The 18,355-nt window shown below is 37.1% G+C and overlaps 2 protein-coding genes, 1 non-coding gene and 1 pseudogene across 3 annotated transcripts; all 4 read right to left on the bottom strand.

Annotated features, from left to right (window-relative positions):
• Nucleotides 1–5,914: 5,914 nt before the first annotated feature.
• On the bottom strand, nt 5,915–5,985 carry TRNAG-CCC. The gene has a single exon. It is a non-coding gene; the product is annotated as a tRNA-Gly (tRNA).
• Nucleotides 5,986–6,764: 779 nt separating this feature from the next.
• LOC120126602 lies at nt 6,765–9,266 on the bottom strand (annotated as a pseudogene).
• Nucleotides 9,267–9,398: 132 nt separating this feature from the next.
• LOC120126587 (COBRA-like protein 10) lies at nt 9,399–12,025 on the bottom strand. Its single transcript, XM_039144754.1, has 2 exons — nt 11,419–12,025; nt 9,399–10,892 (listed from the first exon to the last, which is right to left on the bottom strand). Exons 1-2 carry the CDS (start codon nt 11,990–11,992, stop codon nt 9,481–9,483), a joined length of 1,986 nt encoding a protein of 661 aa, XP_039000685.1. The 5' UTR covers nt 11,993–12,025; the 3' UTR covers nt 9,399–9,480.
• Nucleotides 12,026–15,300: 3,275 nt separating this feature from the next.
• LOC120126604 (thiamine thiazole synthase, chloroplastic-like) lies at nt 15,301–18,078 on the bottom strand. The gene is made up of 3 exons (XM_039144760.1): nt 17,941–18,078; nt 15,747–16,001; nt 15,301–15,579 (listed from the first exon to the last, which is right to left on the bottom strand). Exons 1-3 carry the CDS (start codon nt 18,076–18,078, stop codon nt 15,418–15,420), a joined length of 555 nt encoding a protein of 184 aa, XP_039000691.1. The 3' UTR covers nt 15,301–15,417.
• Between the last annotated feature and the right edge of the window lie 277 nt (nt 18,079–18,355).

Here is an 18,355-nt window from a genome sequence, read left to right on the forward strand (position 1 = left end):
CGTCAGCGCTCATCCAATGATTCTCCCTAGCTCCCATCACAGTTTTGCTCACCATCGTCGTCGCAACAATGTCTCCACCCATTTGTCATATCACCGCTCTTATGCAAAATACACGTCTTTCAGACACCACCTTTTCGCCGTTCTTATCAATTTTCTCTCTCTCCGTCCTTCTTTCTTATAGTTGTCTCACGTCCACTGGCCCCAAGTTCGTCAAAACCTAATTATCGAAATCGACCCAATAACTCATAAGGGGACTCATAAGAAGAGACTGATGCATGTGGCTGTAAGGTCTAATTGACGTTGCAAGGGGTCAACAAAGGTTGTTAGGCTGGCGTAGAGCGGCGTTGAAGTCGAATACGTGTGTTTTGTATTATGTTTATGTTATCCACTTCCTTATTTTGTCATGTTCTGTATCGTTCTCATTATTACATATAGTAAAATCGACCGTCAAAACGACATAATTTGTCAGTCTGCCCCGGTTTCGACATCAATGGATTTCTATTTTCAATTAGTACCAGGTTCAAAAGATTACAAGTAGGGGTTAATAGATTGTCCCGTAAACAGACCAAAGACACAGAACGTGGCTGTTTTTATAACATAATGCTGTCGCATGGTTCTTAGTTACGTGTTATTACTCACCTGAGAATACAAGAAGGTTCCGAGGATAGCGATGGCGGCTCCAAGAGCATTGACCGGCTGGACAGGTGTGTGGAAGATGATGATGGACGAGACTATAACGGATATACGTTTCATGGTGTTGCCAATGCTAAATGTCAAGGGAGAGATCTCGTCGAGGGACATGTATGAGACCTGGTTGTAGAGATGATAGAAAATACTTTGGGCTGCTACCCACCTATCAGAATACGATCGAACCCACAATTTTGTTAGCATACGGGTGTCGTTAAAGAGCATCTAATGGTACAAAATTCATAGAAGAAAATAAACATCATGATGAGAACCTAAACATTGCAGTACTTGAGAAGAGGAAGATAATTAAAGAGAAATAATATAATGTAGTATGAGCCTAGCTGAATCTTTAATGAAACTATAATAGATAATTACTGGTTCGGTTCAGGTTATACGTGATTCGAGGCATAAATTCACTAAAGATTAATCAAATTCGATGTATAAATCATCCAACTGCATCAGTTTTTGAAAAGAAGCACCAAATTCAAGATCGGTTCAAAAATATGTATTCTCTGAAAAATTCGTAAATGGATGATGGAGTATCTAACTTCTGATAAGTTTATCTAATGAGTGCAAAGCATCTGGAAGAGTTGAATGGATAAATCCAGACAATAGTAAGCGAATGGAAACAGAACAAGGAACTACAACTTAGTACTTCTTGTTGTTACCAGATAAACTGTGGTCCAATTTGAGATAAAGCCGTTTCCCATCCCGCCACCCACATCTGCGGTCCCTCCACAGCAATTGCAAAAGGTGTGAGCTTCTGAAATCTACAACTTAGTACTTCATCTAGAGGGAATTAAGCTCTGAAATCTCAGTCAAAACTGTTCTTTTTCGGGTGTTTGAAAGATATAAAACACAATATACACTTCTCTTTTCTTTCATGTGAGCTTCCCGCTTCTTTTTTTTGGCATTAATTATTTGGATTCACTTTCCCTATATTTATCATTTCACTATATAAGCATACAGTAAAAATTAAAATATGAATAAAGTAAAAATTAAAATATGAATAAAGTAGGGTTTATTCTCAAATTAAAATTAAGAAGCACTCTCTCTCTTCTAATGCTTTTGCTCCAACTATCTTCTCGATATCATCAAAACCACCATTGTTGAATTGTTCCTCTAGGTATTGGATGTTATGACTCCCACTTTCACCCATATTATCCATCTGCAGAAAGAGGGGGGGGGGGGAATTAAGCTTTTATTAACAAATGATTTGAGGAAGAAAAAACACTCATTCTTTCTTAGCACTACATTTTACGAACATAACTGTTCAAATTTGAGGGAATAACGTTATTCCTTTTTACAATCAAAATCACTTGATGAGTTTTATTGTACCATATACTTAAAATTAAATATTCAAGCATTTAAAAATCTATCCAACAAGGATGAGTTTGAAAGAAGAAAAATTACATTGGTAATTTGGTCTAACTACGTGACTCGGGAGAGAGAGAGAGATTCAACGAAAAGATTAGTGGGAAAGTTTTAAGTCCACCCATTAACCAAATACATTTTGGTATAACAAATCTCTGTTGGTGAACACATTCTTCCCCCCAACATCCCACATAGATTCTAAATTATTCTCGTCTCTTCTTCCCCCCCCCCCTCTCTCTCTATATATATAGTTGTGCAGAACGGTTTTATCAGGTCTTTCTTTTGTTGTCTCCTACGTTGAAGAATTCCGAGTTTCCCATGGATTCCATGAGCAGATCGACGCCGGTTCCGCCTCACTATGACGACGATGAAAACCCGGAGGAAAGTAGTTGGACTATGTATTTTAAAGATTTCTCGAATGGCAACGATGATGTTGTTGAGATGAATGGAAACAGAAGCTGTTGTTCCTCCGACATCAATCACCAGACCATCTCTGGTTTCATTGGAACATAATAATAAAGCAGTAAGAAGAACAGGTTGAGTTTCAAGAAGAGGAAGACTAATGGATCCTCTGCCTGTTTTTTTGATGAAGATTTGGAAGACACTGCTAGCTCTCCTTTCAATAGCCCCAAGGTCAGCTCTTTTCATTTCTTTATGTAAACATTTATGATGGACGAAGGGGTGGCAGGGGTAATCACCCCCGAAAATTATAAATTATCATATATTTAGATATTCTCTTTATATTTTCTATTGGTAATTTATTTTGGTTCTCTAGAATTTTACAAGTTAGTATCCTAAAATTTTAAAATATCGTCTCTCCTAACATAAAATTTTACACCGTCCCTATGGTGTTTAAGAAAAATAATAATTGAAGTGTCAACTTTCTTTTGTTTTTGTAGATGTGTGACATGGAGAACCAGTTTGGTAAGATCATGAAGATGAAAGATGGCACGGACATATCAAAGGTAAGTAATCAATTACTCACTATTCATCGTCGTCTTCTTCTATGTATGATTTGTGTTGCTTAAATCCTTGTTAACATTAAGTTCGGGCTCGAACCTAAGACTTGGTTCTAAAAAATGATTTGTGGTAAATTTTTGTTGTTGCAGGAGGAGAAAGGAAGTGGATCAACAAGGGAGAGAGATGAATCGAGTTCCATCAATGGGGGAGAAAATGAAGAAACTCGACCGAAGAAAAGGGGTCTTTGTTTAGTTCCTTTGTCAATGGTAGTACAACATCTAGGTTGTTTTCCACATTTTATTACATATACTATGTGTATCTCTTTCTCTACATCAATGCACCCAATAAGGTTGCTTTGCATTATCACATATATATGTCAGGGATTATGTCTTTCAGTGTTCTAAACTCATTTCAAGTGAAGCGGGATGCTGTTAATCCCGATAGCAGTGGCTTTATGAAGCTTTGGATGTCATGAAACGAGAAGGTGTTCGTTGGGAATTCTCCCGTTGATTGGTGTAGCGTTGTTTGTCGTTTGGTGGTGTGGACAACATTGGAAATGCAGGCTGAGGCGGGTTATATGCACAAAAGAGGTTCGGCTGATTTGTGGATCCACTTTTTCAATGCGATTGGAATCTAGATTTAATTGGCAGTATCCCTCGTTAACTCAAGAATGTACATGCAATCTATGTTCATAGTGTGGTAATGAAAGCAGTCTCATTATCTATCCTTTCGGGGGCGTGGCTTCTGTTTGAAATCCTCTGCAGTGTTGAATCAGTCTGGAGCATGTATAATCTAGTATCGCTGGCTGTTTTGAAACTTGTTGATTCTGGTTTTACCTCTTTGTGCTGCTGATGGTGTACGTGGAGCTGGTATCATTTCTTTGGAACGAATGCCTTGTTAGGTGGTAAGTCTGTCAATTCTTTGTATGTGCGGTTGATTCGTTGGATTGTCGAGTTTAATCCATTCCAAGGCTAGGTGGGTTTTAAGTTCAACATTAAGCTTTATGTTATCCTTGTTGGCATCCGAAAATTTTACCTTATATATTTAAGAATAATTATAATATTACCTCTCTATATATTATTTTTTTCCAATTAAGTCATTGTTTTTATTGAATAAAAATAATATTTTTATTATTTCAGATCGGGTCGGGTCGGGTGAAATCTTGTTTTGGTCAGGTCGGGTCTCGGGTGGAGGATTCCTTGATCTCGGGTCAGGTCGGGTCTCGGGTGGAGGATTCTTTGATCTCGGGTCGGGTCGGGCCAACCCGACCCATGTCCATCCCTAACTATACTCTCTCTCATATTTTCCTCATCCAACTTTTAATTTTTCTATTTTGCTCACTGAACTTTACAGATTGAATCATTTTGCTCACTCTGTTGTTAACTTTTCAACGGTATTATGACATGGCACAAGAATCAAAACGACGCCGTTTGGAAAAACTCAAATATATTCTAAAACGTCGTCGTTTTGGTGAGTAAAATATGAGATAGAGTAAAGTTTAATGACTAGTGGTGTAATTCATCCTTTTTTCTTCTTTTCTCCATTTTCTCTCCACCGGCCACCATGTCATTTTCATTCCGACCACTTTCAACTGCCATAGATGGTGGTCATTTGATCCCATAATGGGATGGGTCAGTTCGTCTCGATCCCCTGAGTCCGAATCTGGTGGTTAAAAAATATCCTAAAACCCGTGAATTTGGACTAAAAAGTTTCGATTTCCTCACTTTCAATCTCAAATTCTTGGACTTTGGAGCAACTTCCGACAAAATAGAGGTCGGATTCGAACTCACGACATCGAGGCGAAACGACCCATCCAATTTTAGGACCAAACGACCACCATCTACGGCAGTCAACGGTGACCGGCGGTGATATCCAACCACCTTATGTTTTTATTTTAAATTTTTAATTATTTTATATTAAATAATAATAATAAACACCACATCAACAACTGTTAGAGAGGAAACGGAATAGTGAGCAAAATGATTCAATTTGTAAAGTTTAGTGAGCAAAATAGAAAAATTGAAAGTTGGGTGAGGAAAATAGGAGAGAGAGTATAATACAATGAGGAACGATATAATTTACCCTTTATAATAAGACAAAACTGTAAAATATCAAATTTTATCGTATGACAATTATTTCTTATAAAATAAAAAAATCTAAACATATGAAATTAAAACAACGTCACAGAATAACTCAATAATTGTGATATTTTATTTAAAAAAGTATCACCCTTCAAACATTCTTAAAAATAAAAGCGTGATATTTTTCTAAAGTGTAGACCCCTCAAATTTTGAGACATTGTGACGTATCACATGTCACATTTATCGATGGATGAGCCTACACTTGAACCAAGTTCGGATAGAGTTATTATTAAGAGAGTTTTATCATAATACTAATTAGAGTCGTATAGAATTATTCTTAAATTATAAAACAAACGATGATATTTGTCTTTTTAGTCGATTGATAAAGAGTTTGGTGTTATTTAAACAAGTCGTTTTAACGGAGAAGATGAAAAGTGTGGTCGATTGATAAATAGTTCAATATTATTTAAATATGTCGTTTTAATGGAGATGGAAAGTGTGGGTGGTTGTGGAGAGGGCCGAGAGGCTACCATTTTGGGTTTGTTTAAAGCAAGGGTACTTTGACGCAATCTTTACAATGAGATTGGGTTCATGAACTGAATCCATCAAACCAGCGACTGGACTCATTGTATCTGAAGTAGAAGCCAGACCGTGAGGGAGAAGTACACGCTACAAGGGGAAACAGGCAAACACATAAAATTAAGTATTGTGTTGGTATTAGGCAGTGAGAGGCGAGGCAACAATATCCTCCGTATTTGTCGTTTATTGGCTGCGAAAATATATCAGATGGGCCATAAAAGGAATGAATTAGATGCGCATCCGGGGAATCGAACCCCGGTCAGTACCGTGGGAGGGTACTATGATACCACTACACTAGATGCGCTTGGTTCTGTTGTACCGAAAATATTAACTATTTCTATTCTTATCCTTATTTTCAAGTTGAATAAAAAAAATTTCTAGTTATCCAAGATCACGAGTCCTATCTTATAACTCAAATTTTATTAATTTTTTTTCAAGTCAAGTTGTTGAAATTACTGTCTAAATTTAATTGTAAATATTTATAACATTATGGTACTAATTGATTTCAATTTAAACTACTTTCTATAAGTATGAACCAAGTGGCATTCGTGATAAAAGAATTGTTATTATTCCTTGAGGATCCGAGTTGGAACACCGAGAATGTCAGGGGTGTGAGAATTCAATCTCAAGAGGTTGAGAGTTATCTTTGAACATATATAACTTTGCACTTACCCTCGATTAATAAAAAAAATTGCTTTCTATAACCATATATAATTTTTCATATTTTTTTTCATATGAGATATACATGGACTAGTCATACTTGAGAACCAATCTAATTACTAAAAAAATCAAGTTATTCCAATCATATTTTATAACTTAAATCTTATTTAATTTCTTTTTAACATAATTGAATTTATGAAATTACAAGTCAAATTGAGTCTCTTATACTCAAGTCAAATCAATAACTTTGGTTTTTTCGAACAAGTCAAATTTTATTCATCCCTACTTGTATTCACTTTCCTGGCAAATATTTGAGATTGAAATCTAATTATGCTTATATATATATATATATAACTTTGTATAACTTTGGGTGCTTCACAAATGAAGAGTTATTTAGTGTGACAAAATACTACAAAGTCTGCTTTAATGCTATTCAATTGGAATCTTTGTTTAGACACCATTCAACAATTTTTGCAACTTTGGGAAGTATACAGGCCTACTTTTTCTCAGGAAGCTTTTCTAACAACTCCGGTATCACTTCAAAAAGATTGTCAACGAGTCCATAATCGGCTACCTGCACCGTATAAGAATATAGAATGGCAGTGAGAATCAATCAGTATCTAACATCTATGAACTGGGGTCATATATGCACCCTTTCTGTGTATGTATCCATGCATTCACATCTCTCAAGGACAGACATGCATCTCTGGATTGGAAATGAAGGTCACCTGAAAAATGGGTGCATCGGCATCTTTGTTAACCGCAGCGATAACCTTAGAGTCCTTCATGCCAGCTAAGTGTTGAATGGCTCTTGAAACACCGAACGCCATCTATAGTTCCGGGGCTACGATTTTGCTAGTTTGGCCAACCTGACAAAAAATGAGTAATACAGAGCAGATAAGAAAACATACGTAAGATGTCCTGCATGATACAAGCTCCTTATAGCATGCTTGTAACTTGTAAACAGGGAAGAACCATATGTATCTAACCTGAAATTCATTGGGAACAAATCCAGCATCAACTGCAGCACGGGTAGCACCAACTATAGCGAAAAGCAAGAAACAGTACGTGTGATATCAATAAAAAAGAACTAAAGACTAATATACCGCATTGACAAATCTGACATATGCGTATTCATTGAAGAAGGGACGTGACGAGGAAACAATGATATTACAAGTTCAGAAGAGTAGTGTTCATGTAGATACCTGCTACACCAAGTTTTTCTGCGAGCTTCTCTATCATTTTGAAGTTCTCGGCACTTTTCAAAGCTCTTCCACCTGTAACCACGACTCTTGCACTTCCCAAATCAGGGCGATCTGTATCCTCGGATGATAGCTTTATGAATCTAGATTTACCAACAGAAGCTGGAATCAACGAAAGAATGAAGGTCAAGACACAACATAGACTCGGGTTGCAAACTCAATACCCAAATAAATCTGACGAGTTAAGAGTACTGAACAATTTTTAAGAAAGAATTTCTCGACATTATAATTCTGATCATAGAAGAAACATCCATCAGAAACTACTATAACACAAAAGCCTTCTTTGGTTTAAGATAGAATTTCTCAATATAATAATTCCAATCACAGAAGAAAATCATTCATCAGAAACTACGAGAACATGAAAGCCTTCTTTGATTCGTTTCTTCTCCGAAGCAGGAAGGCAAAATATTTTACAGGGCAGAGAAAAGTCGATGTGAACATCTGTGCATCAGTAAAAGATAACAGAACTTCATCAAGGGTTGAGAGATCAACCTCAGAAATAGAAGCTCCGTCAGATTTTGAATCTCTCGAGACAGGAGACACCGGAAAAGAGGTGGATCTAATAGTAAAAGAGGTGCATAATTTAGGAACTTCGGGGGAACAAGTGTAATTGTTTAAATGTTGAAGGACTATGCTGAAAGTTAATTATTAAATGTTGATTTATGATGTTGGAATATTGTTTTGGATCAAATTATAAGTTGGGTAAATTTGGGAACCCAAATTAAAAGTTTGGGAAATTTGGATTTGGATTGGAAATTGTGTAAATTTGATGGGTATTATGTGAAATATAATGTGGAAATTTATATTAGAATGCTAATATTAAGTTTAAAGAATGATTTGGATTAAGTTTCAAGTATCCTAAAGTTTGGAATTAAATTATGAATTAGAGAAATTATGGGTCTTGTTCGGCAATTATGCAAGTTTGTCAAGGGGGCAAATAAACAATTATTCATGTCCTTCGGGATTGTCCGACAGCTAAAATGGTTTGGGAGCAATTAGTGCCGATTGATAATCTTAATAATTTCTATCATTTACCATTGTTTGCTTGGATTCAAACTAACATCTATACCTCCACAGGATCGGACCAAGAGGCCTACTACTGTAGACACATAATTCTATGGCATTTGTGGAAGCAACGTAATAATTTTGCTTTTAATGGACAGGTCTGATCGTCGATGGAGATAATGCAAACCTCGCAGACATGGGCTCAAACTATTAAAAGCAGCCATGGCAATAAACAACGAGGAGGGATCAAACAATCTTTGCGGCAAAGATGGAGACCTCCAAATGCTGGGACGATCAAATTAAATACTGATGGAGCCTCCAATCCGAGAACCACCGAAGCTACTGCTGGAGGATTACTCCGGGACAGTGCCAGCAATTAGCTAGGAGGATTTCAACATAACATTGGCCGGTGCCCAGCCTTTCAATACCAATGAAGTCTCGATCATCCAGAGGATTCGGAAACCCCTTCAATACCAATGGAAGGTGAAGCTATCCCATGCTAGACGCGAAGCAAATGGAGCGGCCGACATTTGGATAGGAACGATAGGCTGGGAATGAAGATACTTCACAGCCTGCCTCCTGAAGTTAGAAACATACTCAACTTGGACAGAGCAGGTTGAGGCTTGACATTCTCACGCTGTCTTTGACAGTGATTCATTGTTACCTAAAAAATATTAATTTTTTTTACATCAATGTTAAACTCATGAATGAAGAGGGAGTATTTATCTTTAATTATAATATCATTATATTAAGTTTCTATTATTTTACTTGGATCTTTCCTTTTATAACAAACATATAAATATCTCCAAAATCCAATATACTACAAGCCAACAAAAAGAAAAAAGAAAAGAAAAACACAAAGCCAAATATCATCAATGGAAACGGTTTAGCAAGAAAGTGGCGATGGCTACGAAGACGAAAGTAGTAATGGAAATACGAGAGGCGTGCCCTGAGTTCGGCAAACGACTGGGAAGTGCACATTCTTCGCCATTGAAATACACCTTGGAAGGGAACCCACCGCCTTTCTCAACGTTTATATTGGGTGTGTATTTCTTCGTGAACGAAATCACTGATTGTTGTTTTCCGGGGATTCTCGGATCGCTTGATTTTGACCCATTTTTCTCTTGCATCAGGTATTCTAAGCCTTTCAATGCCTGGAAGAAGATTGTGTTCTTAACGTTGTTCAGCTTTTTGGTTCCGTTGAACGAATACACTTGGTCGTAACCTTTGTACGCTTTATTCATTTCGACGGCGACGAACCAGTCGACGAACGGAAGGTCTCCCCAGTTGAACAGCGTCATCCTCGCCGTCCATCCGCTCTTGTGATTGGAGTTGAGATGCCAGTTTATGCTGACGCCGCAGTTGTCGGGACAAGGCAACTTACGTGGGACCTCTTTGTGTTTGAGCGCTGCGTATGCTCTTGCTTTCTTCGACCTGTTTTCCGCCGGAACAAGGAGGGATTCCGGCGGAATAAGCATCGCCGTCTTGTCGGGATTGCATTTACTGGTGTCGATACTGTCGCATCCACAGGCGCACGTGGGGCATGGAACGGCGTGGTCGCTGTAATAAGCCGTGAACGAAACGCAGCACCTCGATTTCTTCTTCTCCGGCGTGGTGAAGTTGCAGACGACTTGCCAACTCGCGATGGCGTATGTTTTAGCATCGAGACCGGTCGGTTCGGGGAACTCCGTCGGATCTATTCTAATCGGCGGTCCACATTTGTAACGGGCGTTAAGATAGCCCGTGATGTTCCATTTTTGTGGCGGATACAACACTTTCTGGGAGACATCCGGGGGGATTTTATAGACCCTTAATTGAAACATAGCTCGAGATTTGCTCGGGTCCATCAATGGCGGCAACAAAGTCCCGTTTTTACAACAATAAGGGACCTTACCGACCTTGGTATCGTTTGCTTTTATCAATGGCAAATCGGTGATCGTCGGTCTTTTGTCGCAGTTCAAGACCTGAGTGAAATCCAAGCCTGTGAGGTATTTTCCGGCTAAACCGTAAATGCACCCGGAGTAATCCATTCGGGGAGTGTAGGCTCCTCTCATCGAGTATATGAACTCGCCTCTCATCCATTCCCATGTCAGGTTCCAGCGATCGAGTTTGCCGATCGGGCTGTTGTTGTCCATCGTCACCTGTGCCTCGTAGCTACCCTCGTATGATTTCAGGACATCGTACGTGAACGTGAGGTCTCCGTTTTGCTTGGGCATGTATTGGTTCTTGAGGCTCTTGGCTTTGTATTTCGGATCCCTCTTGCAACATACATGCATGTAGGTTTCTATAGGAAAATAGGGTTAAAATAAGAAGAAAAACACAGATTTAACTAAGAGAATCCGGCCAAATTGCTTGAATATTTCAGGTACCAAAAATTATTTCATGATCTAGAATGAATATTATATTAATATGAGAAATTTGTAATAACTTTGAAGTGATTTAAAGAAAGTAAGTTGATTGTATAACAATTTCATGATCTCGTCATACGTGTTCCTTGTCTTTCTTGCGTTCGGACTGCATTATTGCCACGATGATTTAAAAAAAAACGTATTGATTGTATGACAATTTCATGATCCCATCATACGTGCATGACAACTTTCCTATTTCTCATGCGTTGGGACTGCATCGCTGCTAGGTGACATACATAAAAGTAACATGAGAACTCGCCATACAAGCATGGTGTGATCGTGAAATCATCGTGCAGGTCAACCCGCTTTCTTGAAATCATCGTAGAATCATAACGAGTTCCTCAAGTTATTGTACTGTCCCTATATATATATATAATCATTAATGGATTCATCGAAACTTACTATATTTAGTGTTCTTGGGGCATTTCCAGCCATCGTTTGCAAGAGAGATGTTTTTGGGCATTGGAGTGGTCTTCTCGCTCAACCCGAACATAGAACCCTTGATCAGAATCTGCACGGCAATCTGAGTATAATCCCCGGCTGTGTCAATCGATGTCTTGAGGTCTGTACTGGGGGAACCTGAAATGGTCGTTCCGTTCCCGACCGCCACCGGAAAATCCCCGGCAGAGTCGATGATGACGGCGTTGGTGAGGGAAACCAAAATCTCCTTATGTTGAAACCCGATATACATCTTCCATCCTTTTACCTCTTCCGTCCCAGCATTCACAATGGTGGCCATGGAATCAAACGTCCACGGCTGAGCCGATACGTTCTTCAAGAGGGGCATCGATTTAGTCCTCGACGTGAAAGAATAGCTCAAGAACACACCGTTACAATTGTCCATCTCCGGCGGGGGCGCCGGAGCCTTTTTCTCCTCGTCGGCATAGTCGTCGACGAGCGTAGCGCCATTGGTCTGAGTTCTAATATGGATCAAGATTAATGCAAGAAATAAGAGTTTTACCCCAGACACTTTCATGTCTGCTTTTCTCTTCTTTTATTTATTTTTTAATTTTTTGGGTGGCCAATGCAGGGAACGTAGAGAACGGCGGAGGAAAAAGAAAGGGGTGGGGGGCGAAGTTAGCCGCGCGGCCACCACGCGGCGGAGGGAGGAGGGAGAAGAGAAGTGGTGAAAGAATTCCGAGTGCAACCCTTTGGAGTTTAGAGATAAAAGGGGTATGGAGAAGAAGGGACGTGAGGGATACGAAGTGTAGCTAAATTCTATGCCTCTGGTTTTGTGCGGCTGCTTCGGACATGGAAAATTAGTTATTTTTGTTTCGTCGATTAACAAATGTTTTACGTGTTTGCTTTTTTTAGATTTGTGGTCAAAGGATTCGTAGTGGGTATGTTTTTTTAGTGGTTAAATGGCTTTATCTTTCCTTTTTAATCTGTGGATGTTTGTAATGGCGATGAAACCAAGCACAAAGCTACATACTTCAGGTTTGATTTTGTACCGTGATTATCATGTTTGTCAAAAATTAAAGGGTAAACAATTTTCCTTGAATTTTATCATTTTTTACAATAAAATATTTGTATTATTTATTCGAAAATTCAAACCACGAGAAATATTTTGTTTTGAGAAGACAAATATAATATCTCAATATTAGTCTTATGGGACAATACAGAAGTAGATTAGTACTCGAACTTTTAAATGAATTTTCGTTAGTTTTTATGAATTTTATGAAAAGCCAATCTTATTATAAGAAAGACGAGTCGAATACAAACATTTTGTTATTATTATTGCCATAATTGACAATCAATGATCGACAATAAATGACCAACAACATCGGTTTGAAGTAGGGGTGAGCAAAACTCGACTAGACTCTAAAAATCGGGTTTTTACTCGATTTGAAAAAACTCGACTCGAAATGACTTCGAGTTGTAATTTCATAAACTCAACTCGACTTGCAAAAATTTCAAGTTCAAATCGAATTATAAAATACAACTCGAATAACTTTAAATTTTTAGTAATCAGTGGATGAATTTTCAAGTTTAAATCGAATCTCTCAATTCTGTATAATATATATATATATATATCATATATGAAATAAATATATATTTATTGACGAATGAATGGATTGTTATGTATGTATGTATGTATGTTGATTGTTAAACCATTAATGATAGTTGATCTAACACATTTGTATTATAACAACAATTCGATTAATGGATGGTATAAAGGGAGGGCAACCGAAGTCGGTCGCACCCTTAAAATTTTTAAATTATCACATATTTTAGATATTTTCTTTATATTTTTTATTGATAGTCTATTTTCACCCTTAGAATTTTATAAATTTGCCTTCTTTTAAAATTTTAAAAATTCGCTTTCTTCCACGCATGTCCCTGTTAATATCTATGTGCCCTTAAAATTTTCAAATTATCACATATTTTAGATATTTTCTTTATATTTTTTTATTGATAATCTATTTTCACCCTAGAATTTTATAAATTTACCTTCTTCTAAAATTTTAAAAGTTCGCTCTCTTCCACACATGTCCACGTTAATATCTACATTTCATTATTTTATAAATTAATATTAACTAATAAAATAAGTAACATATATTGTTATATGTCATCATTTTATTAGTAAGAAAATAAAAAGAATTAACATCTAAAGTAAAATTCAAAACTAAAACCCTTTTAAAGAGGTATGTAGCTTAACCAAATTAAGAACAAAACATAAGAAACAAGAAAGACATTATAAAACAGAAAAGGGTAAATTACGTGAATGGTCATTAATGTTTAGATTAATGTTCGTTTTCATCACTGATGTTTCAAAAATCATAAATCGATAATTAACGTTATCGTTTGTTGCAAATTGGCCACTCGCATTAACAATCGTGATGGAAATCACTATTGGACTGTTATCTGCTAACTTAGATTGCCTCGTGTCACTTCTTCTTCTTCTTACCTAGCAGTTTAAAACTATAAAAGCTTAAACCCATAAAATTGAAATTCATCAAGTTCATATGCCCTAGCAACAACTTTAGATTATAAGCGTGAACATTTATAGGTTTTTTGAGCTATTTGTGTTTTATCTTATTTAGTTTTTTGTTGATTTCTATATTTTTTTTATGCCTCCATCGAATGAGCTTCAGATCAACCGGTTTGGTCCTAAACGAAGGTTGCTAGAGGTTGAAGAAAAAACTCAAACGATGTCTATGAAAAATCAAACCAAAGTTATTAAATCAACCTTGTCCACCATTAACAATCATAGAAAGCTTTCTAAACCCAACAATTCAAAAGCCTCGAGCTCTTTTAAGAACAAAAAACTCAGCCACCATGAATATTCAAAAAGCAATGAAAGAAACACCCTAGCTGGATTAACCAAGAAGATGAATCCGATTTAATGGCGGAGTTTCGAAGTTTACCGGTCAAGTTCCAACAAACCCTGAGAAAGCATGGGTTGTGAGAGAAAGAAAGACAGAAGTTATAGAAAAATAGGATATTTAATGGAGAAGAAAGGAAAGTTTTTTCTTTATCCGATTTAAGGTTAGGATATTTAATGGAGAAGAAAGGAAAGCTTTTTCTTTATCCGAATTAAGGTTAGGTTTATATGTTTAGCGTGTTTTGGACAATGATTAGTTTATTACCTTCAACAAGAAGAAAAAGAAGAGGAGGAGGAGTCAAACGGTGGGTCAAATATATCGAGTCAACAGATTTAATATATCACATCAGTATTTTGTTACCGTAGGTGAGTGATAAATTTGTAACAAACGATAACGTTAGTGATTGATTTGTGACTTTTAAAACGTAAGTGGTAAAAACTAACACTAATTGAAACATTAATGACCATTGACGTATTTTAATCCAAAAAATAAAAGGGGGAAAAGACGGAACATCCATTACGAGCATAGCTGAGTGGTGGCAATTTTTATTGCCTTCTTTGGATAAAATATAAATGTAAAATTCATATTAAAAATAATTCCTTTACCTTTTAAGAAGTGAAAAACAATTTCTTCATTTGACCAAGGAGGACCCATTTAAGGACTGCTCACCAGTTTCTGCATTTTACCCAAAGCTCTGCTTTTATTATAAAGGTTAAATGCCCCTGCTTTCACCGTCTGAATATTGTTTGTTATATAGGTTCTTGCCTTGCTCAACCTCATTATTTTTATGGTGGCTTAACTAGGCAGATTGAGCAATGGTTTATCCATGGAGTTTGTAAATATAGAGAAGACAGAGTAGAGGAGAAAACAAGCACTACTTGATTAAAAGGCATGAGGGAACAACAAGAAGAAGGAACTAAATGCTAATGTCACGGACTAGAGTTTCGCCAAGCGATCCTTGCTATCAAGTTACAGGAGACTATTTCGAATCCTACCAACAACTTTGCACATTATTCAAATTCCTCATCTCCATAGCAGCTAAGCCACTACCATTGCAGCCATCGACCAACTACGGCTAAGCGTTGGCGGTCTCGGCGGAAACAGCGGCAGCCAAGATCAGCTCCGGGTGAATGCTTCCGGGATATGTTCCATCAAGTGCATTAGGCAATCCTAATGCTTTCAGTGCAAGATGAGCTGCCTTTTGCCCAGATATCATCATTGCTCCGAATGTTGGACCCTGTATTTTTAAAAAAAAAAATCAACACATTATGGTCACCAACAAGCCAAAAGCATCTTAAAAGTTTCAAATTCTCTATTACTTCTAAATTTTATATTATAAGACCGTGCCTAAAATATTATAAGTTCGACCTTGATAATTTAGCAAGTGATATATATATATTTTACTATTCTTGGAGATCCATTAATCTCTGCTACTTCCATCCCAGTTACAATCATCCTGGGCACAATTTCCCTAGTCAGCGTCACGATAGCATCCTCGGCTGTATTCATATCGAGTGCCTTCATCCCCGACACGCTGTCGATCATCCCGATGCTCTTCAGCCTCTTCACCCCGGTGGCACCAAATGGTCCATCATGACCACAAGAGCTCACCACCACCTTGGCCTCCATCACATTAGGGTCCATGCAGGACTGTGTGTCGTGTGTTAGAAATCAAACTTATTTCTAGAAAGAGTAAAAAAAAGGCAGCTTGTAAATTAAAAACTTAATGAGGAAGGAGATGACTTGGCAGAAGCTACTAGAATTAGCATGTGTTATTTACAAAGAAAGATGGCAATAGGTACATGCTTAACAATTAAGTATTTCAATGTGGAAGCAAAATCATATTAAGGTTGAAAAGTCAAGTGGCTAAAGTGCATGGATATGACACACTTGGAGGAATTAATGGCATCAACAAATGGACATGTATGATAGCAATTTAAATCAAAATTAGCTGGCAGCAACCAAGAGTTTCACCACAACAAGGAAGATTCAATGGTGGCATGAAGGATGTAAAACCAACTATACGTCCTTAATTAGCTTATATATATGTGTGTGATATATGAATGTAATACAAGTGAAAAGAAAAAAATACAAATGAGTGAAAGAAAATATTAGAGAAAGAGGGTGAAGCTTAGCAAAGCTCAGAATAGCGAGATTGTGTTTGTGAACTAGCCGCAACTAGTGTTGTAGTGTTGTAGTATTGTAATATTGAAATAGTGCCGTTGTAAAGTTCGAGTGTTATAAATTACCAAGTGCCCATCTACGCTTCCAACAAGTGATATGTAGAGCTTGATTCGAGTTTAACGTGGTGGAAAAGATGGCCAACATGATTCAACCTCAAATCCCGAGATTGACAAAGACGAATTATGAAAATTGGAGCATTCAAATGAAGGCGTTACTAGGCTCCCAAGATTGTTAGGATATCATCGATGATGTTTACACCGAGCCTAAAAATGCAACAACAGAAGCAGTCCTGACCAATAAAGAAAAGGAGATATTGAAGGAAACCTAGAAAAAGATAAAAAAAAATGTTGTTCTTTATTTTTCAAGGAGTAGACGAATCTACCATTTGAAAAAATTTCTTATGCGAAGATCGCAAAACAAGCGTGGGAGATTTTGCAAAAATCTCTTCAAGGTGCCAAAAAAGCAAAGAAGCAAAACTTACAGATTATATAATCCATTTACCAAGAATGTAATAATTTCAAGAGATGTTAAGTTCGATGAAGCAAAATATTGGAGATGGAGCAAAGAAGAATAAAAAGTTGAAGGACTATTTTTTAATGAAGATAAAGATAAAGATGACGATCTTATCAATCAAGATGAACAAGCTGATGATCAAATTCCTCAACAAAATGTACCATCGTCGTCAAGCAATAGCAGCGATACTAGCAACATAATAGAAAATTCTAAAGCACCTCCCACAGAAGTTCGAAGATCCACAAGAGAGAAAAGAATAGCATAAAGGTACAATGATTATGAATTAAATAATATTTCATTATTCAGTCTCTTTGCAAAGAGTGATCTCATAACAAATGAAGAATCGATTGGAGATAACAAGTAGAGAAAAACTTGGAATATAAAATCAAGTTTGGGGGGAAGTGTTAGAAATCAAACTTGATTTCTAGAAAGAGTAAAAAAAGGCAACTTTTAAATTTAAAACTTAATGAGGAAGGAGATGACTTGGCAGAAGCTACTAGAATTAGCATGTGTTATTTACAAAGAAAGGTGGCAGTAGGTACATGCTTAACAATTAAGCATTTCAAAGTAGAAGCAAAATCATATTAAGGTTGAAAAGTCAAGCGGCATGAAGGATGTAAAACCAACTATACGTCCTTAATTAGCTTATATATATGCGTGTGATATATGAATGTAATACAAGTGAAAAGAAAAAAAAATAAGAATGAGTGAAAGAAAATATTAAAGAAAGAATGTGAAGCTTAGCAAAACTTAGAATAACGAGGTTGTGTTTGTGAACTAGCCGCAGCTAGTGGTGTAGTGTTGTTGTAGTGTTGTAATATTGGGGTAACGTCGTTGTAACGTATTTTTATCTCGTATTAATAATATTTCGAGTTATATAAATTATCGAGAGCCCACCTACGCTTTCAACATCGTGGTTCATCGACACCAGGGCCCAGTTCGTCTCAATGCCGCCCACTCTGCCATCATTCACTATCAAATCCTCTGCCGCCACGGCGTTGAATAGCTTCACGTTGGGGCGGGCCAAGAGGTTGCTCATGATTGTGGATGTGAAAAGGGTTGCATGTTTGATAACTACATAGTCGTCTTGTTCATCGTATTCGATGTCGAGTTCATCGAGGAAGCGATGAGTTGGTTTCCTTACAACCTGGAAAAAAAAACAATTCAAAGCTTAAAAATCGAATCTTTCATTTTAAATATAGCAGATTCAAGTTCAAAACAAAATATTTTTTCCCTCTAGATTACCTTGGCAGAGAAAAGCTATCCACCTAGCCAGGCGCTGCCACTAGGACTAACAGATTGCTCGACAATAGCGA

This window comes from Hibiscus syriacus, unplaced genomic scaffold (genome assembly GCF_006381635.1).
Source record: "Hibiscus syriacus cultivar Baekdansim isolate YM2019G1 unplaced genomic scaffold, ASM638163v2 tig00110458_pilon, whole genome shotgun sequence".
NCBI classification, from domain to species: domain Eukaryota; kingdom Viridiplantae; phylum Streptophyta; class Magnoliopsida; order Malvales; family Malvaceae; genus Hibiscus; species Hibiscus syriacus.